At 46.1% G+C, this 27,092-nt stretch overlaps 1 protein-coding gene across 3 annotated transcripts in view; it reads left to right on the top strand.

Annotated features, from left to right (window-relative positions):
* Positions 1-27,092, top strand: part of LOC141055135 (C-Jun-amino-terminal kinase-interacting protein 4-like) — a 315,480-nt gene that overhangs the window by 71,747 nt on the left and 216,641 nt on the right. For all 3 annotated transcript variants that reach the window (XM_073552116.1, XM_073552115.1, XM_073552117.1), the window contains exons 3-4: positions 16,389-16,459; positions 26,311-26,402. In XM_073552116.1, coding sequence (XP_073408217.1) covers positions 16,389-16,459; positions 26,311-26,402 — 163 coding nt within the window. The remainder of the gene's footprint in view (positions 1-16,388; positions 16,460-26,310; positions 26,403-27,092) is intronic.

Consider the following 27,092-nt stretch of genomic DNA (forward strand, 5'->3'; position numbering starts at 1 on the left):
CTGAAGGGGTTAACTAGTGGGATAGTTTTATAGAGCGGGTCATTGCGGATGTGGCAATACCAAATATGTGTACTTTTGTGTTTTTTTTTTTTTTTTTTTTTTTTTTTTATTACATGTTTCATTGGAAAAAAAAATATTTTTTCTCTATTTAGGAACTTTAAAAAAAATATTTTTGCATATTTTGCGATGGGGCTCACTGAGTGTGTTGGGATACACCTATTCCATTGGCTGATCACGTAATTGTGACATCACTGCAGGTCCTCAACCTTAGGGAAAAATCAGGCCAAATGTCCTGTTGGTAGAAATATATCTTCCATCCATCACTACCCCTTTCACTGCACCACATACCTCCCCCTTTGTTCCACCCTATTGGGGTGGACACATGCCATAAACCAGGGGACCCTAGGCCGGGCACCCATGTCACCTTGCCCTACCATATATGATAAAATGAAAACCTGGCACTCAACTTAATGCTTGGTGAGGCAGTTTATTGTAGTACCAGAAAACGTTTCGGTCAATATAGACCTTCATCAGTTACGTGCTAGTATGTTTGAAAGTAGCTTGAAGGAGGGCGCTTTTTATGTTATTCACTGATAACGCCAGTAATCAAATGGTCAGAATGCTGCTGTAACGCAGGATAATCTTAATAGTTGAAAATATCAGCTCAGCCTGGTCCTCCTGGACCTGGGTGTTTACCCACGTCCAAGAGGACCAGGCTGAGCTGATATTTTCAACTATTAAGATTATCTTGCATTACAGCAGTATTCTGGCCATTTGATTACTGGCGTTATCAGTGAATAGCATAAAAAGCGCCCTCCTTCAAGCTACGTTCAAACATACTAGCACGTAACTGATGAAGGTCTATATTGACCGAAACGTTTTCTGGTACTACAATAAACTGCCTCACCAAGCATTAAGTTGAGTGCCAGGTTTTCATTTTATCATATATGGTTTGGGAACCTAACTTGGCACCACTACAGTAGTGCACACGGTGTTTTCTACCTTGCCCTACCAGTCGAGAGGGCCTTTTCAGTTGGTTTTGAGCATCAGTCCATGAAAGATAGTCCATCACTGTCACTAAATTCCTGTCTGTAAACAAAGCACTGTGGGACTTTGTTGCCTCAAGTTCCGGAATCATAACTTTGTTAGGCCTTCTCTGCCCCAGCAGTCATTATGCAGGTACAATTCCCTTGCACACCGAAGTGCTGTCTGGCCTTGAGCTTCGACCCTTGAGTCTTTGTCTGTTCTTGTCACCAGACCCTTTTTAGTCACCACATCTCTCTAGTCTGCTTCTTTACCAGACCCCTCTCTCCATGACCGCCTCCAACGGATGGTGCGGCCGTGAGACTCGTTTACAGTCGAGCTTACTGTCTGGTCTGAATTTGACCCATCTAGTATGCTACAGGGTCTCCTGCCTAGGTCATTCAGGACTGAGCTAACAGAGGAGTCATTACTTCTAACTCCTCCATTCTTTAGGGAATCTTTTCGTTTCTCCAGACCTCGGGTTGAAAGTGGTTGCCATCTTTCCATTTTCTGCAGCTGTTTATTAATCTGCAGTCTGTCACGTCTTAGCTGCTTTATTTCACTTAGGTACGCCACACAATACTCCTGCAGAGTCCGTAAATCTCTAAGACTCTCCACAGTACCCACAGCGAAGAATGGAACCATACCTTTTTCCCTGGGTATCTGGTCTTCATAGTCACCTGGAATTCTTAATCTCACCACTTCAGACTTATTCACCATCTCTTGCATGGCTCGACCATTTCTTCCAGTGACTTTCCTCATCATAAGTATAGGCTCCTGAATGATGTCTTCCCCAAAACTCTGAACTTCCCTTATCTGATTCAGTTGCCTATCAGCATCTTCATTCCTCATCCACTTCGTGCGCACACATCTCAAATGCATGTCACTCAGGATAGCTACTCTCCTCGCTGTGACACATTTATGGACAGTACCACTAACTGCTTAGTTTCCAGGGTCTAGCACACCTTACACACCCCCACAGCCTTCTTGAACTCTTCATGCACAGACTCCCTGGCACAAGCGTCTCTCAGGTCTTCAGGAACGTCTAGCAAGCATTTAAACAGCGAAGCCTCTTTCTCTCCTGCTGCCATTAGACAACCAAGCCTCTTTCTCTCCTGCTGCCATTAGACAACTATCTTGTTCAGAGCCAACTTCCACATGTTTGGCCAAGATAGACACCTGTTGCACCATCTTCTCCCAGGCTGCCTTATTTATTGACTGGCTTACTGCCAGGCGACCTCTGAGCTCTGAGACTTCTTTCTCCCGCTCATCCACTCTGCGCTCCGCCGCTTGTCTCATGACCTTTTCTCGTTCGATATGCTCTTTTACTGTCTCTTTAAGCCTCTCTACTTCAAGATCCTGTTCCCTTTTTGCTGGAACGTGTCGCACCATAACTTCTTTGATTTATATTTTCAGATGGGGCTGCTTGCCCATCCACACTCTGCCACTTCAGAGTTCTACCTGTTTCTTCTTCGGCAGGTTCAGCTGAGCTTGCACCTCTGAAGTGACATCTGGTACCAAGGTCACCTCTTCAGCGGCTTCCACCACCTTTGTGCCTTTGGCTTCCTCTTGGGACTCTATAGTGGCGACTTTGACCCTCGCTTGAGGTCCTGCCTTGTCACCCTTAGCTACCTCTCGATTCTCTGGAACTTCAGAGTATTCCAAACACTCAAGCTACTCAGCATCTGGTTCTCTGGAGCCCTCACCATACTCTGCCATCTCAGCCTTTTCTGTCACCTAAGATGTGGGTCTATAACAGGTCTGTTCTCCGAGACCTTTGTGGATTCTCGCTCCACCAGCTATCGGCTGGATTCCTTAACCTATAGCGCCCTCTACCGACCGATCATCAGACTCCAAGCTAGTGCTTGCTATGAGCAACAAAAATTCATCCAACTTCTTTGTACTGTCTGGAAGAGAACCCTTATTTTGAATAAAAGCACAGGACACCGCCTTTTCTTCATTCATAAATTCAAAGGGTGCAACTTGTTCAACCTCTTTGTTCCCTTTACATCTCCGGCGACGGGAGGACTTGCCCTCCTTACTCGGATCCCCATGGCTGCACTGTCTCTCCACTCTGAGAGAGACAGCCCATATTGGAGTTACCATCACTCGAACTAGTGTCAGACCCCCTTTCTTGAACTACCACACTTCTAGTGGTCATACTTTCATGTATTGTTTTTATCATCATGTTGCTATGTTGTGTCCGTCTACCATTTTCCTTGGTCACACCTATCTTAGGACTGTCAACTCTAGGGGGCGCATTCTCCTCATTATTACATCTCCTAACATGGTGAAACCTCAAGCTGCTCTCTAACTGGGTATTGGCTCCACACTTTCATCTACCACACCACTATCAGTCATATCGTGGTACACTTCAAGTGACGTCGGGTCAGTAAGCTGGGCAGACGCATCCCTTCCTCCAGTCACTCCAACGTCAGACTCATCCACTTTGGGAGGTGTTACTGCCTTAATATGTACGCCACCCCATCAGTAGAGAGGCCTCCATCTTCCTGCTGTAGAAGAGCTCCTCCCTCCCACAAGTCTGAGAACAGCTTAGAGTCCCAGCTTACTATCACTGGACAGGTTAAGTTCGGGATTATAGCGACCTCATGGCCTTTAATGTCCCTGACCGTCTTGAGGATCACCAAGGCCACTGAATAGTCCCTAGTGCACCCATGGATGCAGGTGACATTGATCTTCCTTTTGAACATTATAAATTTAGCGGGCACAGCCCTCGCTAGGGTCACAGAGATCCCAGAATCGACCAGTCCAAATACATCCTCTGCGTTCATCTGCAGGGCACACCCTTGTAGCCTCTTGCTGTGAGGGTAGTTCATATTGCAAATTGGAGACACAGTACCATTGTCCCCAGCAACAGTCCATCTGTGCCACCCCTCTGAGTTTGAGATGCTCCGCCCTTTTTTGCGTAACTACCACTTTCCGGGACTTCACCCCCTTTTGTGATACCGCCCTTTTTTGGGACTCTACCCATTTTTGGGCAACTATCCCTCTTTTGGTTTCCGCCCCCTTTTGGGACACCACCCCCCTTTGGGGTACACCCGTAGACTCCCCCCCCCCCCCCACGGCACTCTCAGGCCCCAGTTCGCACAGTACACTTATGTCTCTGTGCTTGAACTGGCCCTTTGAGAGCTTGTACGACCTGGACCTCCGATGTCCTCCTTCGACACTTCACCAGCTTCTGCTGGCATTCCCACAGCTCCTGCTGCCGCAGAGCCTCTTGCTGCAATTGCAGCTCCTGCTGCTGCAAAACCTCTTGCTGCAACTGCAGCTCCTCTCCGCAAGGCTCTGCACTGCTTCGCACAGCAGACTTCGTGGATCCGCTGATCCACAGTAAATCTTCGTAACCCCGCAGAGTTACCGCCAGAGTCTTGTAACCTTCGTGGCCTCGCGGAGCCACAGCAAGCTGTCCTGAAAAATATTTCGTGCTTCCTGGATCGTTGCCTGCAGTCTAGCACCATATGTGAGATAGCGCTCCGTGAGTGTGTTGGGGGGACATTCGCTTGGCAACAGGATTAAAGCACACAGGGACGGTTTCTCACTAAAACAGTCTATTTGGTTTATTAACTCGGCATAAACCACATAACGTAAAGTCCGTTTCATTACATCCACGAACATATCGTGACCACCAGTTTGTTCATATGACCAAATTCCCAAAACAAGTATGGGTATAAACAGCACATATATAAATAAATCAATAATCCAAGTGGACTTATTCCATATTATTTACCCATAAATTAGACAATTTTGTAATGTATACTCCAAAATATAACCAAGAAGAAAGAAAAAGGAGTACTATACACAAAAATATATAAAAAATTATCGTTTATTACATAAAAAAATGTTTACCTGAATATAATAAAAAAAACATAGTGGTATTTCACATATGACCCAGTAATTAGAACATAAATCCAGGTCATATATACGGCAGATATTATAAACAGGCGCAACAACATGTATAAAAAATAAATTATTATTCAAATGTTCAATTGTTCAATAATCTTGCCAACAGTTACAACCATCCATTCAAATGATTAGAGTGGCGTTATACATATACAGGGACCAGCCCTAACTCACAACCACAATAACCGCTGAAAAAAAGACAATAACAGTGCAATAGAAAACCAGTGTTTTACTTCTTACCCATTTGATAAGGTACCCAAGTGCCCTGTAGCCACGTGTCGCCCCCTGATGCGCGTTTCGCTTTTGCTTTTTCAAAAGGGAATGCATAAGGGTTCCCTTATCGGCATTTTATAGTAAGCGCCATTACATGGCGTGCTTTTACTGCGCATGCGCCGTGATATCATCGCCGGAAGATGCCCACCGCCTCCCAGCATTCACCAAGTGCGGACGTCATGGGGAAATCCCCAGTTGACGTCATTTGACATCAGGGCTGTGGAGTCGGAGTCGGTGCTCATTTTGGTGGAATCGGAGTTGGAGTCGGTATAAAATGGACCGACTCCGACTCCTAAAATATATAATAAATTGGGTACAGTAAGTCAATGCAGGATGTGCTGAATATTTTTTCATAGGAGTTTGGGAAAGTTATGAAATGTCCTATAAATGGCTGTTCTATTCCTGATCTAAGGCTACATTCACACACAGCGTTTTCCTGCGTTTTTTGAGGATACGTTTTTCAGTTGCAAAAGCAGATCATCTTTTTAAAAAACTGCATCACCTGAAAGGTTTTTGAGCTCATAGATAATGTTTTCAATAGCAAAAGCAGATTAGAAATCTGCTCTATCCATCCATTTATCCATATCTGTCTATCCATATCGTATCTGTACCAAAAAGAATGAAAACCGGGTAGTACATCAATATATATTCTGTTCTATCTAAATATCTTGATTATTGGATCATAAAAATGATTAAATGTCTGAGGTTCACATTGTACTACAATAAATTTTTCACTTAAATATAAGCAATGTGTGTCGGAGTCGTGGAGTCGGAGTCGGTGTAAGGGAAATTGAGGAGTCGGAGTCGCAGGTTTGGCTTACCGACTCCACAGCCCTGTTTGACATGCGCGTTGGGTATAATGAAGCCGGAACCACAGTGTTTCCCCGGAGAGCACAGGGCGCATGCGTCAGGGCACAGCCATGTTATGTGTACAACAGAATAGTACTATTTATGTCTAAAGCGTTATAAGGCACATGCCCGCAGCGCATTACCACATATTAAGTCTAGAGCAGGGGTCCCCAACCGCCGGTCCGCGGCCCAGCACCGGGCCGCTGCAGTGCCCTTGCCGGTCCGCGGACACAAGGTGAGCCAGGGGCGGTCAGTGGCGTAGCGGGGGCTGGGGCGGCGCGCAGCAGCTCTTAGCGGCGGGCAGGGAGCGATCAAGCAGCTCCGCTGCCTGCAAGAGGGAATAGCAGGAGCGGAGCTGCAAGGACCCGTCCACTGCGTCCAGCTTCCTGCCCGCCGCCCGCGCTTCCTGTCTCTGACACAGAGAGGAGCGCGCCGCTGCTGTGTCAGTGCGAGGAAGCGCGGGCGGCGTACAGGTGAGAGGAGAGAGGTGGTGTCTGTGTGTATGTGTATGTCTGTGTGTGTGTGTATAATGTGTGTACATGTATGTCTGTGTTTGTGTAGCCTGGCCCTGGAGGAGATGGGGACATGAGGAGAAGGCCATGAGGGGAGTGATGGAGAGACGGCAGTGATGGGGTGAAGGCAATGATGGGGAGAAGGGAGTGATGGGGTGAAAGCAATGATGGGGTGAAGGCAATGATGGGGAGACGGCAGTGATGGGGTGAAGGCAATGATGGAGAGACAGCAGTGATGGGGTGAAGGCAATGATGGGGAGACAGCAGTGATGGGGTGAAGGCAATGATGGGGAGACAGCAGTGATGGGGTGAAGGCAATGATGGGGAGAAGGGAGTGATGGGGTGAAGGCAATGATGGGGAGAAGGCAATGATGGGGAGACGGCAGTGATGGGGTGAAGGCAATGATGGAGAGACAGCAGTGATGGGGTGAAGGCAATGATGGGGAGACAGCAGTGATGGGGTGAAGGCAATGATGGGGAGAAGGGAGTGATGGGGTGAAGGCAATGATGGGGTGAAGGCAATGATGGGGAGAAGGCAATGATGGGGAGACGGCAGTGATGGGGTGAAGGCAATGATGGAGAGACAGCAGTGATGGGGTGAAGGCAATGATGGGGAGACAGCAGTGATGGGGTGAAGGCAATGATGGGGAGAAGGGAGTGATGGGGTGAAGGCAATGATGGGGTGAAGGCAATGATGGGGTGAAGGCAATGATGGGGTGAAGGCAATGATGGGGTGAAGGCAATGATGGGGAGACAGCAGTGATGGGGAGAAGGCAATGATGGGGAGAAGGGAGTGATGGGGTGAAGGCAATGATGGGGAGAAGGGGGTGATGGAGCACTTATTCAAAACCTATGGTGAGTTGAGTCACATTATAAATGTTATTTAATTATAAGTATGCACTGCTACACTACAACCGTGTCCATAGCCCCGCCCCCTTATGACCAAAGCCCCGCCCCTGCCACACCTCCATCCCCGCCCTGCCGGGCCATGGAAGAATGGTCTTGCTTGAAACCGGTCCCCGGTGCAAAAAAGGTTGGGGACCACTGGTCTAGAGGATAGAAGAAAAGAAAAAGCTGCCGTTTTAAAGAGATCTGGTTAAAACAGTAATCTTTAAATATAATAATATGAATAATTTAAAGTGCATAGTGTGGTGACTAAGAACAAAGTGATAAAATGTACAAATGATATATATGCAAATCCATAATACTACATAATAAAATATGTGAAAAAATGTTAATATTGTGCATAATGAGTGCAAGACATGAAAAAAAAGTATATAATATAAAGCAGACATAAACAACAGTGACACAATATTAATATATAAATATTATTATGAATAACTTAGACTGCAGCGATCCAGAAAGCTCTCCAAAGATGGCAGCCAAGACATCTTATAATTCTTTTCAAAAAGAGGATTCCTACATATATTCCAAATACGAAATAGGAAAATCCTTGATAATTATATTTAAATTTTGATATATGAATATATGAAAAAGAAATAAAAAATACAAAAAATGAGGAAATTTAAAAAAAAAAAATTAAGACCTGAGGCACAGAAAGCAACGAGATGGAACAAAAGGTCCTCACAAAAAAAGAGCAAAGCTCAATTTTTCATTTAACCCCATGGGGGTCATGGAATCAAGATCCACAATCCACTTACATTCAGTCTGCGCTAATAAGCGCTTGATATTGCCACCCCTGCTATGACAATGCACCTGATCAATGCCCATAACCCGCAATCCCATAGGGTCACCGTTATGCGTTGTGCGAAAATGCCTAGGAAGGGTTTTGAGAGTATTTAAGTTCTCAACTTTATGAGCATTCGTGATATCCCTCACATGTTCTCTTACACGAATGCGGAGTTGACGAGAAGTCAACCCTACATACATCTTGGAGCAAGGACATGTGGCCAGATAAATGACATGTGTGCTACTTGCAACTAAGATGATGTCGAATCAAAAAAGATGTCTTCCCATTAGATGACATGAATTTTGTACCTCTAATCAAGTTCTTTTGAGTACAAGCCAGGCAGTCCCCACAAAGATAGCAACCCCACGTTGGTTGTCTATTGTTGGGATTCAAAATATTGACAGTTTTTGCCACATAGTGGTTCTTAACTAATAGGTCCTTTATACTTTTGCCACGTCTTGTTACAAATTGTGGTCTATTAGAGATGTTACGAGCCAACACAGGATCTGTTGAGAACTGAACAATGTTTACTAATAATTTCTTGCATATGTCTCCAATTAATTGTAGGTAGAGAGATACCTTAGGCTGTGTTCACACACAGCGTTTTTTTAGCGGTTTTTAGCGCGGTTTTCACTATAAACCGCTATAAAACCGCTAAAAATAAGCTGCACAGTCATTTCTATGCATTTTGGACTGTGTGCACATTGATATGTTTTTTACCGCGAAAAAAACGCATCGCGGTAAAAACCGCAGTATGCACATTAATTTTGCGTTTTTTTCCGCGGTTTAGGCTTCTCCTATGCTTTTAGAAACCGCTGCAGTAAAAAACGCATCAAAACCGCACAAAAACCGACGCGGAAAAATAGGTGCAGTTTCTGGGAAGGGATTCAGGTTTTTGTGCAGAAATTTTCTGCAACGTGTGCACATACCCTTACATTAAAGTCAGAAGCTGTTTTTCTCTCTGTTTTAAACAACAATTGCTGCCGTTCAGTTTTTTGGCTCTCACATATCCATTTTTTATGCAGCGATTGCTGTGTCCACGTGACTTGAACCTATTCCTCAGGTCTTCTGACTGGACTTCGAACTTATAATTAGTTGAGCAGATCCGCTTCATCCTGAGAAATTGACCAACTGGGATGGCTTTAAACGTACGTGGGACATGGGAGGATGTTGCATGTAATAAAGAGTTCACGGAGGTTTCCTTTCTGGAAACGTCCGTATGTACCCTCCCCACCCCCCCTCCTCCACTTCCAACATAATATCCAAAAATTCAATCTTTCGTTGATGAGCCTTATATGTCAATCTGGTATTATAAGGGTTGCAGTTGAGTTGACCCATAAATTCGGCAATGTCTGATTCACTGCCCCGCCAAATAGGAAAGATGTCATCTATGTAGCTATGCCAACACTGCACCTGGTCAATGCGAGAGACCCCCCCCCCTCCTGATGGAAAATGGATCTCTCCCAGAAAGCAAGAAACAGGTTGGCATGTAGTTTGTTCGTGTAGCAGATAAGCCTCTCTGCCGTATATTACAACCCCCTTGTCCGGAGTTACCTTCCAGGAGCTCAGCTCCACACGCTGACTCCTTGTCAGTTCTGGCTTCACCAATACAGTAGCCGTCCCAGGCTCTGCAGGTACACTGTCTCACCACATGCTATCCAGGTAGCCTGTCCACTTCCAGGACCTTCCAACACAGACCATGTGACCACACCACAGTCTCATTATATCGCCCTTAACCACACCCACAGGTGAGGTACCTATCATCACGTGATCGTGATATCACTGCAGGTCCTCAACCTTAGGGAAAATTCAGGGCAAATGTTGCCCTGCTGGTAGACATATGTCTTCCGGCCAGCACTAGCTCTTTCACTGCACCACAATATTCTAATTTTCTCCTTCGGCTCATTGGGGGACACAGGACTGTGGGTGTATGCTACTGCCGCCAGGAGGCTGACACTAAGTGAATGGGAAAAAAAGGTTAGCTTCTCCTCTGCGGTATACACCCTCTCCCCGATTGCAGGTGAAACCATTTCATGCTTAGTGTCCATTAAAGGCACACCTCTGGTTTTCTCTCACTCTTTTTTTTTTTTTTTTTTTCCCATGAAGATGAGACAGGGGCGACGGACCCTATTGAAAGGGTCCGATCTCCCCATACCAACAACGGGTGAGCACGTGGAGTGTCGCCTCCACGTATCCTCTCCCGCAACGTAGGACATGATGCCCGACTCAGCCCTGACCACCCTAAGGTATTGAAACCCTAGGCTGTACAGAAGCATAAGACAGTCCATGCTGTCCCCACTGCATCACCAATACGAGGACTGCGGTGACAGAAGGTGGCGGACGGTCCCTCTCCTCATCCCCTATAGAGAAGATGGAGCTAAGGTGCCTGCACCATCCTTTATGCAGACCCCTCTCCCCTCCAACCCGAGCTGGACTGAAGCGCTCCATCATGGGGGATCACAGAGGAGGGTGGCCTGGGAGGGCTCCTTTAGCAGTGTTCTCCGGGGCAGTCCGGGTACTTAGCTCCATACCCTGAGTGCCACAGCGGGTGCAGCTTCCGCTGCAAGTATGGCACCATCGGCACTTTCCAGGCTCCGTGGCATCCGGCAAAGGTCACTCTAGGCAAAAGCAGGGCATGCATATACCGCTCCTGCAGACTGCAGCAGTATTACCTGGCAGATACAGCATGTCCAGAAAGGCTAAGACGCACACGTTTCTGAACGCTGCATGCACCTCCTGTCGGCCCGCTCTTACGCAGGCACAGAGCAAGCGATTATGCGCAGCCTGCGATTCCGAACGCGCTCAGGAGCCCTCCCCTGCGACCGAGCCCAGTGTACCAAGTCCCCTGGAATGGGTTGTATCTCTGCCGCAGTCTATGGCGTCACTTACTAGAGCAATCGAGTCCCTTCGAGCCCCAGATAGGGGCAGGGACAGCAGCTTGCCTGTCTTAGAGTGGTCCTCCACCTCACAGGAGCCCCTGGCCTGCAGAGGCCGCTCTCACTCCAGGCAGATGGGGGAAGAAACAAACCCACACAGATTCTATCGGTCCGTCTGGTGCCTTGGCATCCATGAGTTCTGCTTCTCGCTCGCCTTCACCAGTAGTCGATAACGAGCAAAGCTCAAATTATGACTCTGACAAGCGCCTTGATTTAGATACTTCGGGTCACAGGGAAACAGTTGACAGCCTAATCAAGGCCGTCAACCAGACTCTTGGGATTAACGATGAATCCACTTTGGCCTCAGGTCACAAGGTGTTGTTTAAGCGAGTCAAGTGGCCTCATAGAGTATTTGGTACCAACCCAGAGTTTGAGGACATAGTGCAACGACACAGGGAATGGCCAGACAAGCGTTTCTCAGGCCAGAAGGCGCTCGAGACAAGATGCCCGTTTGCCCCTGATCTCTGTAAAAAATGGGCGGAATCCCCAACGGTAGATCCACCCGTGTTGCGCTTGGCCTCTAAAACCCTGTTATCCATACCTAGTGATTCCTCTATCAAAGATCCCACTGACCATCTCATAGAGAGCTTGGCTCGCTCAGTGTTTGAGGTGTCAGGTTCAGCACTCTCTCCCTCGTTCGCAGCAACTTGGGTAGCCAAGGCCATGGTTTCTTGGTCAGAATCATTAAACTGAGCCTTGCAGGGTATGGACCTACCATCAGAGGTATCAGAGATTGCAAATCAGATCACTTTGGCCGGAGAATACTTAATTAATGTGTCTTTAGATGCGGCTAACTGCGCTGCACGCGCTGCCGCAAAGCAATTTCCATTAGGAGAGCTCTGTGGTTGAGGACATGGCGGGCAGACTCAACCTCCAAGAAGTCCTTGACTTCTTTGCCTTATGAGAGCAGCCACCTATTCGGTGAGAAGTTAGATCAGCTCATCTCTGACTCCACAGGGGAAAAGAGCAGTTTTCTCCCTCAGCAAAAGGTCAAACAGAAATTTCTTCATCAGCTTCAGACATGTTTCTGGTCCTTTTGCAACCTCGGGTGGGTTGTAGCGGCCAATCCCGCCGCTTCAGGTAGTCCCAACCAGGAAAGGGATCGTCAAATTTCATATAGAGCCAACCGGTTGGGGAGGATGCGTACCCACCAGCCCAGGTCAAGGGCACCTAGGTCCCAAAGATCTTCAACCAAATGCCTCGAGGCAACTTCCAGGTGACACCAGCAAGGTAGACGGTCGCCAACTTTGGTTTCGCCACATCTGGCTCACCGTCTCACGCAACACATGGCTAAGAGAGCTCGTGTCCTCGGGGTACAATTTGTCAAGTGCCCCCCCCCCAAGACTGTTTTTTCTTTCCCATCCTCCCAAAGTAGATGCCCAGGCAAGGGCTTTACTCAAGGGCATCAAATCGCTCTAGCACAACGGAGTCGTTGTTCCCGTACCAGAAAACGAGAAATTTCAGGGCTTCTATTCCAACCTGTTCACAGTCCCCAAAAAGGACGGGACTGTCAGGCCCATTCTGGACCTGAAGCTCATGAACAGATTTGTCAGGATCAGACATTTCGGGATGGAGTCTCTCCGCTCGGTCATATCTGCCGTGGGGCAGGGAGAATATTTTGGCCTCTATCGACATCCAAGGCGCCTACCTTTACATCCCCATTTTCCATCCACATCAAAGATTTCTACGCTTTTGCTATCAATGGCCTACATTTCCAGTTCGCAGCCCTGCCTTTTGGGCTAGCCATCACCCCCAGAGTGTTCACAAAGGTCATGGCCATCCTGCACGCCCGAGGCATAGTCGTTTTGCCTTACTTAGACAACCTGTCAAGGGCACTTCATTTCGAGCATGCAAGGAGAGCATCAACATCACGCTAGATACTCTTTCCTGCTTAGGGTGGTTGGTCAACCTGAAGAAATCATCCCCTGTTCCAGCTCAGAGGATTTCCTTTTTAGGGATGATCTTCAACACCTCCTGAGGGTTGGTAATTCTCCCTCGGGGCAAGGCCCTAGCTCTCCGGCAGGGAGTCCAGGCACTTCGCCAACCAGTCCCTCATACCATTCGTTTTTGCATGAAGGTCTTAGGGAAAATGGTGGCAGCAAAAGAAGCGATTCCGTTTGCCCAGCTCCATCTTCGTCCCCTGCAGCACGCCCTCTTGGCATCCTGGGACAAGAACCCATTTACTTTCGACTGTCGGTGCCAGTTGTCCGCGCAGGTCGGACAGGCACTTTGGTGGTGAACAATCAGTTCCTCCCTTCCCCCAGACCATTGGCTGGTGGTCACAACCGACGCCAGCCTCCTCGGCTAGGGAGCGGTTTTTTGCCATCGTACGACCCAAGGACGTTGGTCGCCGAGGGAAGCACGCCTCCCGATCAACTTACTAGAGATACGAGCGATCCGGCTGGATTTGCAGCATTTCCATCATCTTCTAGCAGGCTGCCCTGTCCGGATCCAATCAGACAATGCCACAGCGGTGGCTTACATAAATCATCAGGGGGGCACCCGCAGCAGGGAGGCCATGCACAAGGTGGGGCATGTCCTCCGCTTGGCCGAGAGAAACCACTCGGGCGAAGAGAATTAGGCGGCAGACTTCCTCAGCCGGCAGGGTCTTGCATCCGGGGTATGGTCACTACACCCCGAGGTCTTCCGGCAGATTTGCCAACGTTGGGGAATGCTGGATGTGGACCTGATGGCGTCCAGAGTGAACACCAAGGTGCCCACGTTTGTCGCTCGGTCCCGGGACCCGCAGACGATCGCCGTGGATGCGTTCATTCTGCCATGGAACTAGTTTCGCCTTCCGTACCTATTTCTCCTGCTGCCACTACTTCTGAGGGTCATCGGGAAGGTCAAGGCAGAGGGGGTTCCAGTAATTCTGCTTGCCCCAGATTGGCCTCATCGGGCGTGGTACGCAGACTTAATACAGCTACTCGCCAACGTCTCCTGGCAGCTGCCAGAGCGCCCAGACCTGCTTTTCCAGGGCCCGAACCACCCGAACTCGGGGGCCCTGTGTTTGACGGCTTGGCCATTGAATCTTGGATTCTGACCCATGCTGGGTTCGGCCGCATTGTGGTTGCTACAATGGTTAGCGCCAAGAAGCCCGCCTCAGCATGTACTACCACATCTGGAAGATTTTCTTCACATGGTGTAGGGACCGCGGTTGTTCTCCTCTGAGATTCTCCATTCCCAACATTTTAGCCTTCCTCCAGTCTGGCAAAGACTCAGGTTTAACTCCAAGTTCCCTCAGCAGACAGATATCATCCTTATCCGTCTTTTTCCAGCACAGGATTGCTACCAATCTGCAGATAAAGACTTTCATACAGGGGGTCTCCCACTTGGTACCTCCCTATATGCCCCCTCTGGACGCCTGGGACCTTAACACGATACTAAGCGTTCTGCAGGAAGCTCCATTTGAACCGCTGCAGGATGTCTTTGTCATACCTTTCCTGGAAGGTAGTGTTCCTCGTAGCTATAACATCAATCAGGCGGGTCTCGGAGCTGGCAGCTCTATCCTGTCGAGCCCCATTTCTGATTTTTCCACAAGGATAAGGTGGTTCTCAGACCAGCTCCTCCTTTTCTGCCAAAGGTCGTTTCCTTTTTTCACATTATTGAGGATATTGTCTTGCCCTCTTTTTGTCCAGCACTGGTTCACTGTGTGGAAAAGGCTCTTCATACTTTGGACCTGGTGAGAGCTCTCAGGAGGTACGTGTCACGGACGGCATTCTTTTGTCAGACAGACACCCTGTTCGTGCTCTCCGAGGGTCGCAGGAAGGGACTCGCTGCCTCAAGGTCGACCATAGTCAGGTGGATTGGGTCAACTATTCAGGAGTCTTACCGCATCAGAGGTGCACCTGTTCCAGCAGGGATCAGAGCACACTCCACTCGGGCGGTGGGCGCCTCTTTGGCTCTTCGGCACACGTTCGCCAAGCACTACAATATCCATACTCTGGCGTCAGCGGATGCAAGCCTGGGTAGAAAGATTTTCCAGGCAGCGGTGGTGCACCTTTTAGACAGGAGGTGCGCATAGCCTAGACCGGGGAGTCCACTTCCCACCCAGGGACTGCTTTAGGACGTCCCAAAGTCCTGTGTCCCCCAATGAGGCGAAGTCTAAACAGGGATTTTTGTGATACTCGCCATAAAATCCTTTTCTCCGAGACGCTCATTGGGGGACACAGCACCCACCCTGTTAGTAAAAAAAAAAAAAAATAGAACCAATTGGCTAATATGTATTATGTATTTTTGATAGTAAGTGGGTTTTGTAGACATGTTGTTACATGCATTAAGGTTGATTTTGTCTTCTTTTTTTATCTCCTACTGCTTTTGCACCAAACTGGTTTCGCCTGCAATTGGGGCGAGGGTTTATACTGCGGAGGAGGAGCTAACCTTTTTTTCATTCACTTAGTGTCAGCCTCCTGGCGGCAGTAGCATACACCCACAGTCCTGTGTCCCACAATGAGCGTCTCGGAGAAAAGGATTTTATGGTGAGTATCACAAAAATCCTTGTGTGGGTTTTTTTTTTTTTTTTTTTTAATACTTTTTTACATTGTCCCAGGATGGGACATCACTATATAATGTCAAATCAGCGATCTGACAGGCAGTGAAGGAGGCATGCTTTCAGCAGATGCTCACAAGCCACCTCCCTGCAGGTCTCGGTAGGACCTCGTGGCCATCTTGGTGCCGGGGGTCTCCATGGAGACCATCAGGCCAACGCGATCACATCACATTGTTCTGATGGAAGCGTGCAGGGAGCCCCTTTCCTGTGCGATGCTTCTATATGCTGCTGTCACTACTGACAGCGACATCAGAGGAGTAAATGCCCATGATCGTGGGCATTACTTCGGGGTGTCAGCTGTCACATGCAGCTGGCACTCAGTGTGAGGCCGCGCGATCATGCCGCCGTACTTGTACTGTTTATTTGCGGGAATGCACCTACCTCAGAGTAGTATTAGTATGGTGCATTTTGGGAAAAAGTTGGAATCTCCCCTCATAAGATGGTTGGCCTTCTAGATAAATATTTGGTTACACTTACCAGTGTGTCTTTTTCGCATGTGTCAGATTTTAGTTGACTTGCAGACAATGCTAGTATTTCACACATAACTATATATACACATTTGTGTTAATTTTGTTAGTGCAAAGCATTTATAAATGTACTAATTTGATAAACTTTTTTTTTTTTTTTAATATTAGTTGTTGGATTGGAGGAACAAAAGACCCTCTTGAATAAGGAACTTGCCTTACTTAACCAACTCCATGCTAAGGTAACTCATTCATTTTATTACTTCTAAAAAAAAATACTTTTACTTCTGAGGAAAATGTACTCAAACCGTCAGTGGACTAGCTTTTTAGTTTTTATGGTACAGTAAAATGTTCAAAACTGTGCTATGAAGACCTCTTGCATTTTGAGAAAAAGTGTAACTATTTTTATTGAACTTCAAAAGGAACCACTTCATGGAGCAGATGAGATGAGGCTGGGCAGAGTAGTATCTCCCTTTCTCATGCCTTCATCCATCTCCACTTGATACGTATGCAAAGCTTCAGGTTTGTGATAAGCGACTGTTGAAGTGGGCACAGAAATGGCAACGTTGCACTGATTATGGCGTCATCGCCGCTCACCATCTTTGTGGAGTCCATAAAGTCATGGATAACTGCACAAATGTCAGACATCCATCTCTACTCTTTATTTGTTGTGTGGAGGTGGCCAGAATACTGACGGGTGTGTTGGAGCTGGTATTCTTAATTCCTTAACTGTCCTCTGCTTCTCACAAAGCCTTGCCAGCACATGCACTGTAGAGTTCCAGCACGTGGTGAGGTCGCACACCAGTCAGTTATCTGGTATTTGCATGCACTGCTAGAGCAGTGGTAGCTGACTTGTGGAAATGGCTGCCTTGATCAGAAGCTCTTTCAAATCTGAGTAGGTTTTCAGAAACCGCTGAACTACCACGTTGAATATGTGGGCCAAGCATGGTACATGTGTATGCTTGCCAAGCTTCACCGTGACCACCACGTTATGGTCATTATCACACACGACCATGCATGACTGGAGATTCAGTGACGAGCGCGACAGATCTGACTGATCTGTTATTCCTTTCAGTAACTCTGGTGCAATGTGTGATTTGTCTCCCAAGACAAATTGGCTTCAGCAGAGCCTGTTGCCGCTTTGCTGAGGCAGTGCTGCAGAGCTTCAAGCTGATGCAGACAACGTGCTCTGAGATACAACATCGGAGTTGGTGGATGAGTAGGAGGGGGTGCCGGAACTGGTGTAAAAGGTGGAGAAAACATTGATACAAGTAGGGTCATCAATCCTTTGCGTCTGTAGCACATGTCCCGTGCCAAGGTGGGACTTTTTCCCAGCCTTCACAATGTTCACCCAGTGTGCCGTCGAGAAAATGTATTGTCCCTGGCCACAAGCGCTTGTCCATGTGTAAGTCGTTAAGAGGAAAATCCCAGTAACGGCGTTGGTGAAGGCACGGGTGATGTTCCTGGACACATGCTGGTACAAAGTGGGGACACCACACCGGGATTAATAGTGGTGGCTGTGGACCGAGTACCGAGGGACCAAATTTATACTCCTGTAGCAGGCCAATTTTGGATTTTATTTCAAACCAACAAAATTTCACACCTGGCAGGTTCTACAGTATATATGACAATAGTCAATTTTTGTAACAAATATTTTGTGAACTATAAAAGGCCAAGGTGTTTTTAAAATTTTTTAAACCACTGTAATTTTACACAAAAAATGTTCAGCTGTGTGGATGATTAATTGAATCCAGGAAACATTTTTGAACATTTTTTTCTTTAGTTTTAGACTCCTCCATAATGTAAAACAAAGCAGGAAATACTGTATGGATGACCAATTCAATTCAGAAATTTTTTTGTATGTAAATATTTTGAAAGTGTAGTTGATGTGTAAAAAAAGGGAGAAGCCAGCGCTGCTTGTGGTCAGAACGCAATACATAAAGTGCATATGCACATATTAATTTCTAACTGTATTTCAAAATGAGACATTTAGAAAAAAAATTGATCAATCATTTGAGCCGCCACGCCAAGGCATTCTCATATGGGGCGGTCCTACTCTACGTTTTTTTATATTCGCTGTGCCATTGCGGCCTCCTAAATGTATTAAAAGCAAGACCATATTGAATGCAAACTGTACCTGAAGCGTTTTTGAATCACTCCTATGGAGCCAGAAAAGGCAAGCGCAGATAAAGGCCAAACAGGTCTGGACATAGACATTTCAGGTTTAACCTCCACACTTGCCTGACCAGCAACCACAGATGAAGGGTGACACTGGCCCAGACACAGGTGCCCTGCCCTGCCCCAGGCTCTGCTGGATTGTGCACCTGTGTCTGGGCCTGTATCACCTTTCATCTATGGTGCTGGCCAGGCAGTGTGGAGGTTAGACCTGAAATGTCTATGTCCGGACCTGGTCAATCTTTATCTGCGCTCGCCTTTTCTGGCTTCATGGGAGTGATTCAGAAACGCTTCAGGTACAGTTTGCATTTACTATGGTCTTGCTTTTAATACATTTCGGAGGCCGTAATGGCACAGCGAATATAAAAAAAACGTAGAATAGGACTGCCCCATATGAGAATGTCTTGGCATGGCGGGATGGCTCAAATAATTGATCAATTTTTTGCTAAATGTCTCATTTTGAAATACAGTTAGAAATCAATATGTGCATATGCACTTTATGTATTGCGCTCTGACCATAAGCAGCACTGGCTTCTCCCCCTTTTTTATGCAGTTGATGTACTCCTACACTCATAAAGGCTTTCAACAAAGTGCAAAACCAGGAAAAAATTATAAGGAGAGTAATACAGTAATCCCCTTCAACTGTCCGCTTCTACTCCTTCCTCGGGAGACTGGTGGGGTCTGCCTCCACCTATTTCCTGGATCATGATTTCCAGGTACCTGGACTGTAAGTTACATGGCTTCGGGTAATGCCGGAGCCCTTCGACATCTAGAAATGGGAGACATACCCATGTGTCACCTGCACCATCGCCTGCATTCGCATAAGAAGTGGGGAACCAAAGGACAATCTAATCTCCCGGGGGTGGTAGCCCCGGCTTAAGAAGCCAAACATGTGAGGCGGGAATTCTAGCTTCAAATTTGAGCACTGGCTAATGTGTGCTGAGCGTATCCAAGCACCCAGATACTTGAGTGATATCAGAGTATCACCGAGCATGTTCGCTCATCCTTAGTGCAAAGTCATCTCACCTTTGTGGTACATGCACATCCATCTTATTTCCTTCTGCTCCATTAAAGGGGTTGTCCCATAAACTACATATATTATCTATCCACAGGATAAGTGACAAATGTATGATCATTGAGGGTCTGAACACGTAGATCTCCACTTCCACTGATTCGAAGAATGGGGTTCCCAAAGTCTCCAGTGTTACTAGAGTGGTAGTGAGTATGGACGAGCACTGCTGTACAGTTTCTATTGTGGTGGAACTTTTGTACCAGCACTATTTGGATCAATGGGTTGTCTCTGCAGCCAGACCCCCAGTGATGGTATATTTATGATGGGTCTCAGCAGCTTTACTGTGGGTAGGTGATAAATGTAGTTTATCAGACAATCCCTTTTAATACAATTCCCAGTATTAATACCGAACTAGACACTGCAAGGAAAATGCAAAGAGGTCCTTAATACAGTATCTGCTGTGTCATATACCCAACGCCCTCCACAATGTCACACATGACAGCTCCCAACCCCTGTGTCATACACGCTATATTCGCACATCGTGTCATACATTTAAAAGGGTTAACCAACCTTCACAAGTTGATGGCTTATCATTTAGAGGAGCCATCTATTGGCCGACTATACAGCAGCTCCTGCAGCTATTACAGCGTTGTACCATCAATGTGTATAGAACATCGTTGTGATACCTTCAAGAATCATTAAGAAATGTACAAACCAGCCGCAGCCAAAGTAACAGTGCCTGACTCCTAAGGGCTGGCCATTGATAGCGGTGCATCACCCCTAAGGGCTGTCCATCGGTAGCGGTGCCTCACACCTAAGGGCTGGCCATTGGTAGCGGCACCTAAGCATTGACCATCAGGTTTTGAAGGCTTCCAGATACAAAGTATCTCCCAGTAATCTCAGTACACGGTGCTATACAGAAAGTTTCTTGCAGTTCTGTAATATAGACAAACAAATAAAACCCCTGCAAGGATATTGAACATAGTGATGTCACAATTAAGGGATTTATAGAAATAGTGATGTCACTGTATAGTGGTAGTAGACACAGTGATGTCACTGTATAGTGGTAGTAGACACAGTGATGTCACAGTACAGGGTTAGTAGACACAGTGATGTCACAGTACAGGGTTAGTAGACACAGTGATGTCACAGTACAGGGGTAGTAGACACAGTGATGTCACAGTACAGGGGTAGTAGACACAGTGATGTCACAGTACAGGGGTAGTAGACACAGTGATGTCACAGTACAGGGGTAGTAGACACAGTGATGTCACAGTACAGGGGTAGTAGACACAGTGATGTCACAGTACAGGGGTAGTAGACACAGTGATGTCACAGTACAGGGGTAGTAGACACAGTGATGTCACAGTACAGGGGTAGTAGACACAGTGATGTCACAGTACAGGGGTAGTAGACACAGTGATGTCACAGTACAGGGGTAGTAGACACACAGTGATGTCACAGTACAGGGGTAGTACACATAGTGGTGACACATGGAGAGGGGGTTTCTGTAATGTTACATGTAGACATTTGTAGTATTGGGAAAGATGACAGCATTTGGTTCCCGCTTTCATGCTGCACTACCTGTAGCATCTCCTGGCTTTGTTATTCAGTTCCTGTTCTCTCTGCTTTTTCAGTTTGTTCTGCTGTCTGTTCCTTGTTTACTCTGCTCATTCCTTTCTACTCCTTCACCCGCTCCCTGCACTGTATTCTCTTTGTTCTTGTTTTATTTCTCCTGACCCTTCTTTGAACAGGGTCTGCCCCTCTTTTGATTGACTGTTCTCCTGGCATCAACCACAGCTGTTGGTGCTCTGTTCTGTCCATCATGGGAGAAGGGGCCCTGATTGGCTGTTGCTGGAGCCCTCAGCTCCCTAGTAAGCAGCAAGATGAAGTGATAAGGGATGATACTCAGTCCCAACCATTGCTAAAACTAATGTGCGCAGCTCCTGTACAGATTTGGGGGTGGGGTCCACCAGGCAATTCACTGATTCCCCACTGGGCCAGTTGGAGCCTGGACCTGACTGGAGACTTGCTTTTTATGTGGATTGAGTTGTAGCTTTTATTGGGAACATTTTACATAACATTTGGGATCACATTTATCCGGCGCTCTACCCTGAGCACTTACTTTGGGGTTTCCATCTAAATCTCCGATTGACGTGATTCAGATGAAACCCCGGAGGAAGACACTTGCTATAATGCAGAATTACTCTGGATTCCATCTTGCCTCTGTTCAGTGGTGTCCTTCTGTGACGGCCCACGCTAAAAAGGACACTGCCTGATCACAAGTCAAACAGCGTCCACAGTGCCTCCATCTGCTTCATTATAAGGGATCTTCCACAGGGGTTCCGCTTGAATCGTGTATTTCAAAGATTTACACGGAAACCCTGGTGGAAGCACTCAGCAGGGTAAATAGGAGCCAAGCCATACTGCGAACTTTGGGAGGCAGGATGAACAAATCAACAGAAGGTGAAGAATTTTTTTTTTTTTTTTTTTTTTTTTTTTTTAATGCCTTTCATTATGCGGTAGAAGTGATTAGGCGACCTTATTCTTGGTGTCGATGCGATTACAGCAATACCTGATTTATATTCTTTTTTTTATATTTGGCTGCTGTCACACACTTAGACTCTTTTGCATCCCCATATTTAGATAGTTATAATTTTTCCACGTTTCAGATGACAGTCATGTGAGGGCTAGCTTCTTGCAGGACGAGTTGACGTTTTTATTGGTACCATTTTTTTGGGCACATGACATTTTTTGATTGCTTTCTGTTCTGATTTTTGGGAGACAAAATGAATAAGAACAAGCAATTCGGGTTTTTTTTAAATCAGGTGGTAAAATTGATAAGGCAGCTTATTTTTCTGGTCAGTACGATTTACAGCAGTACCACATTTATGTATTTGTTTTGTTTTTTGGCGCTTTTACAACCTAAAATCTATTTAATAGAAAAAATATTTTTTCATCACTTTATTCTGAGAGCTAGAACTTTTTATTATTCTGCTGACAGAGCTGTGTGGCAGCTTGTTTTTTTTGCTGGATAAGATGAAACTTTCCTTGTCTTGATTGCTGATCTAATACTCTGTAATGCTTTTGTATTGCAGGGCATTAGACCTGTGCATTGCAGGCAGGGAGGAGGTGTCAGTTCCTGCTCTGAGGAGGAGCTTAAAGGCCAGTGTCCCTGGATGACCCCTACCGACCTGGGTCACCATGGAGACTTTTCTGATTGTGTAGTGCCGAATGGAGCAGAGAGGGCGCTCCCTTCCTCTGCGATTCCTATCGATGTTGCTGACAGTATTAACAGCGGAATCAGAGGGGTTAAACGCCCATGATCGGTGCTACCACCAATCGTGTGCATTGCTGTAGGGTGTCAGCTCTCGTATAGGGCTGACGCCCGCATTTGATCATTCCAGCGCTCAGTGTGAACCTGCACGATCATGAAGCAGTAAATGTACGGCAGTTGGTAGGAATGCACCTCCCACAGTGCTGTACATTCACGGCACATGTTGGGAAGGGGTTAATTCCTGAATCTGCTAGTGTTTCAAACAGCCTGATTTAGTTCTCGCAGTTGTGTATATAGCCTGGAATTTCAACTGTTTGATAGATTATATTTGTAGGCATTATACCAAAAGAAGCTCTATACTAACCCGTTCCTAACATATGACGTACTATTACGGACCTATTACTATTTGAACCAAGCGCAGAAGCTTTTCCTGTGTTTTTAGCCACCAGATGACGGCTGTGCTGCTCAGCCATCATCTACCTCTAACTGTGATAGGTGGCTCGCTGCTCTTTTAAAATAAAAAAATAAAAGCCTAAATAAAACAAATAACATTTGAGTTGTCCACTATTTCCCCCATTTAAAAAATGAATAAAGCAAAAAAAACAAACAAACAACTAAACGTGTTATTACCATGTTCATAACAGTCCAGTATATAAAAACATAAACTGAACTTGATTGGTAAATGGAATATTGTGAAAAAAGTAAAATGAAGGACATCATTCAAAACTACAACTTGTCCCTCAACAAAAAGTCCTTGTTCGTCTGTGAAACGTTTCTTGCCAACCAGCAGCTTTTCTGTCAGCTCCCATTAAACCAATGCTGTCATAGCCATTCACTTATTATTCTGACATGATAGCTCGCCCATCTACTATATAATCGTCTAATTCTGTCTGTGGCGTGCGGAATTCGAACAACGCATGCCACCGCTACCGTCGGGAGAACTGCGACGCTAGCCGCTGATCTCCCGACGGTTGCCGCAGTTCATCTCCTGCCGCACAGAGGTCAGCGGCGATGCAGCCGGGAGATGACCGGCGCAGCGCTCAATGTGCGGATGGTACTCAGGGTCCGGAGGAGAGGAGTCTCTCCTCCGGACCCTGGGTACCATAAACCTGTAAAAAATAGAATTAAAATAAAAAAGTGATATACTCACCTTACGACGGCCCCCGGACTCTTTCCCTCCTTTCACCACGCGCCCGACATCTTCCGGTCCCAGAAATGCTTTGCGCGAAAGACCGTGATGTCATCTCCAGTCCTTTGTGCTAAGCATTACTGGGACCGGAAGATGCCGGGAGCATGGAGAGGAGATCGGGGGCCATCAGAAGGTGAGAATAACCTTCTTTTTTTTTTTTTTTTTTTTTTTTTTAATATTTTTACATTCTATCTTTTACTATTGATGCTGCATTGGCAACATCAATAGTAAAAAGTTGATCACAATTGTCAAACACTATGCTTGACAAGTGTGACCAACCTGTCACTCACATTGCAAGTGATGCTTCAAATCGCTTGGAATGCGATTGATTCCGCATGCGAAAGTCGTGTGAAAAACGCATGTTTTCTGCGGGAAAACGCATGCGAATTCGCATGCGTTTTTCCCACGGTGGGAGTTGCGGAAATGCTGCTTAAATTCCCGCAGCATTTCTGCAACGTGGGTTCTTGGCCGAAATGTGACACGCAGCAGCGACCAGGCCCCCGCTGTGAGATCGCCGATCGTGGTGGATCGTCCTGGACCATCTTTTGAACGTCGGTCTCCCGCTGGCCATATTCTAGAATACCCAATGCGTTAGAATCGGGCCACAATCTAGTTATACATAAAGATGGTGATTCCGGAAAGCTGTATACTCTGTGATTCATGGCACGGTGGGGTACAACACAAAGATGGGCACCCTGCTGGAGTGGTCTCCTCAGCTGGACTTCAGAGTGGTGCTCTTGTTTTATGAGCGAGTACAGTAGTCAGCCATGTTTCAGTATTTTGTCAGTATTGTACACCAGCCAGAGGCTGTCAGGAGATGTAAAGTTCCTTACTTTCTGGTAGCCAGACTTTCAATACAGTAGTTGGTTATTATAGATTGTAGCTTGGAGCAGGGCCCTCATTCCTCCTGTAACTGTTGAACTCTGTGTTACTTTGTAATTGCTTTACAATTGAGCCAGGACATGTACAGACAATAAAGTGCTGTGGCATAGATTGTAAGCGTGCGAGCAGGGCCCTCATTCCTCTTGATATCTGTTATGTGATTATTGTTATGCTGTAATGTCTATCGTCTGTACAAGTCCCCTCTGAAATGTAAAGTGCGGCGGAATATGTTGGCGCTCTAGAAATAACATTTTTATTATTATATATTGGCGCTGTTTAAATTAGATGAATAACCTTCTATCTGCAGCTCAGTAGTGGTGTCAGAACTGACCGCTTCCCTTAAACGAAACCAAACTGTGAAAATAATAAATCTAATGTTACTACTACAAACGGTTTCCAAAGAAATCCCTATTTTATAATTCAGATTTAATAGACAGCTAAATAGTTTGAGGAGTGTTCTGTTTTCAGATACGCTAAACTCCTGTCCCCAGGTATAGTTTTCTTGACTCCACCTCCCCAGGTCCAGTGCTAAGTTTCCACCACGATTTCTGTGATTGTCTGCAGCTCGCACATCGTGTCGATAGTATTGCATCCAGTCGGTGGCTCTGCTCGTATAGACTGCATGAGCTATTGAACCTGCTGATTGTCTGCAGCGTTATAGACATGTCAACTCTGCCGATACTGGGGCCGGAACGGAGACTCAATGCTGGAGGGTGAGTAAGGCGGCCGGGGAAAGGGGTTCTCTGAAAATGGAAAAATCCTTTTAAGGTTTTACTTCAAACAGAATCTAGGAACAGATAGTGTTGAGTATAGACTATTAGGGAAACATTGCCTGGGAGTTCACTGATCAGTACAAGGACAAGGTATTATCAAACATATTTTTTTTACCGTCCAGTAATGCTTTAAATTGTAACTCAACACAACTAATATCCACTTTGATCAACTCACTGAAAAATTGAGGCTTGGCATGTAGGATAATCTAAAGCTATAGCATGTAGACAAACTAAACTTTCCTCTCAGTGACCTGGTTAGCATTAACTGACCAATCAATGGGTTTTTGGCATCTGATCGCTGTGATTGGGCCTCGGTTACCTATTAATGATTGGCTGCAGGTGATGATGGCGGTTAGCACAGCTATGTCACCATGTCTTTTGACATGAGGACCTCTTATAAATGTACAGTAAATCTACCGAATTTTTGCTGTAATGACTTCCCATTGCTGACTATTGCAGTCTCCCTGATGGCACAGTAGACTGACTTGTAGTCACAGATCACAACTCTACCCTAACAGAGCTGACCTAATAATCAAACAGCGTAAAGGTGAGGAAGACTATTCGCAGATAATCATCCGCACTGGTTACTGACATTGTTTTGAGCTCTCAGCTAAAAAGTCATTTTAAGAGTAAAATTAATCAAGCCAGATTGGTAAGCTGTAAAGTACAAAGTAAGGGCAAACCTCTTCAAAAACCCTTAAATGTGTTAAAAATGTGTATGCATTAATGTGTAGCATAAATGTGCTACAGTGTAAATTTTCAAAATGTTTGTTCATAATCTGCAGATTGTGAAGAGCTACAAAGAGTTAAAGTACCAAAGATCACTTTCTTCAGATCCTGCTCGACTCTCTGGTCACAACCCTTCACTGCAGGGCATGTGAGTAGTGCTGAGAATCCTTTCCGTTGTCATTATGTGCAGTCATAACATTTAGACTGTATACCTCCTCCAATCGGTGCTGCTCCACTAATTCCGGAACAGTTTGTCGTTTTTTCTGTGTCTCTTTTTTTCCAAAGTTATATTTCCGAGTAATGGTACAAATGTTCTCTTTGAAGAAAATCTCTCAACCTGATTGCAGGGATGTCAATTACTAGGCTGTTTGCTGTTGGTTCAATAAAATCAGTGTTTTATCAGCAGGAAATTATCACTACTGGACTAGCTGTCAAGTGCCTCCTAGTCCTGCTGCTAAATGCAACCCACCCCGCCCCTACAACTGAAAACTGCCAATCAGTGGTGTGGGTAGGGTTATACACCGCGTCGGACTGGTATAGTTTGGGCACACCATGCTTAAGGGGTTCTAGCTGCAGAATATTCCCTTACCATCCATCTATTCAAGCTGATAATCTGGGATTTTTCCAACTATATACCTATCCAAACAGTCACCTGACAAATCAGCAAAACGCTCATTTGTTGGGTGCAATGATTTTTATGCTTGATTTAAAAACATCCGTTTTGGCAGCAGATAATTTTGTGTAAACAAATGTGTGCTGCCGAGATCAATGATATTCTATTAGCACAGAAAGATTGTATTAACTAGACATGTGCCACATACACACCAGTCACACGCTA

This window comes from Dendrobates tinctorius, unplaced genomic scaffold, assembly GCF_039654945.1.
Source record: "Dendrobates tinctorius isolate UK_male_01 unplaced genomic scaffold, ASM3965494v1 ptg000184l, whole genome shotgun sequence".
Lineage (NCBI taxonomy): Eukaryota > Metazoa > Chordata > Amphibia > Anura > Dendrobatidae > Dendrobates > Dendrobates tinctorius.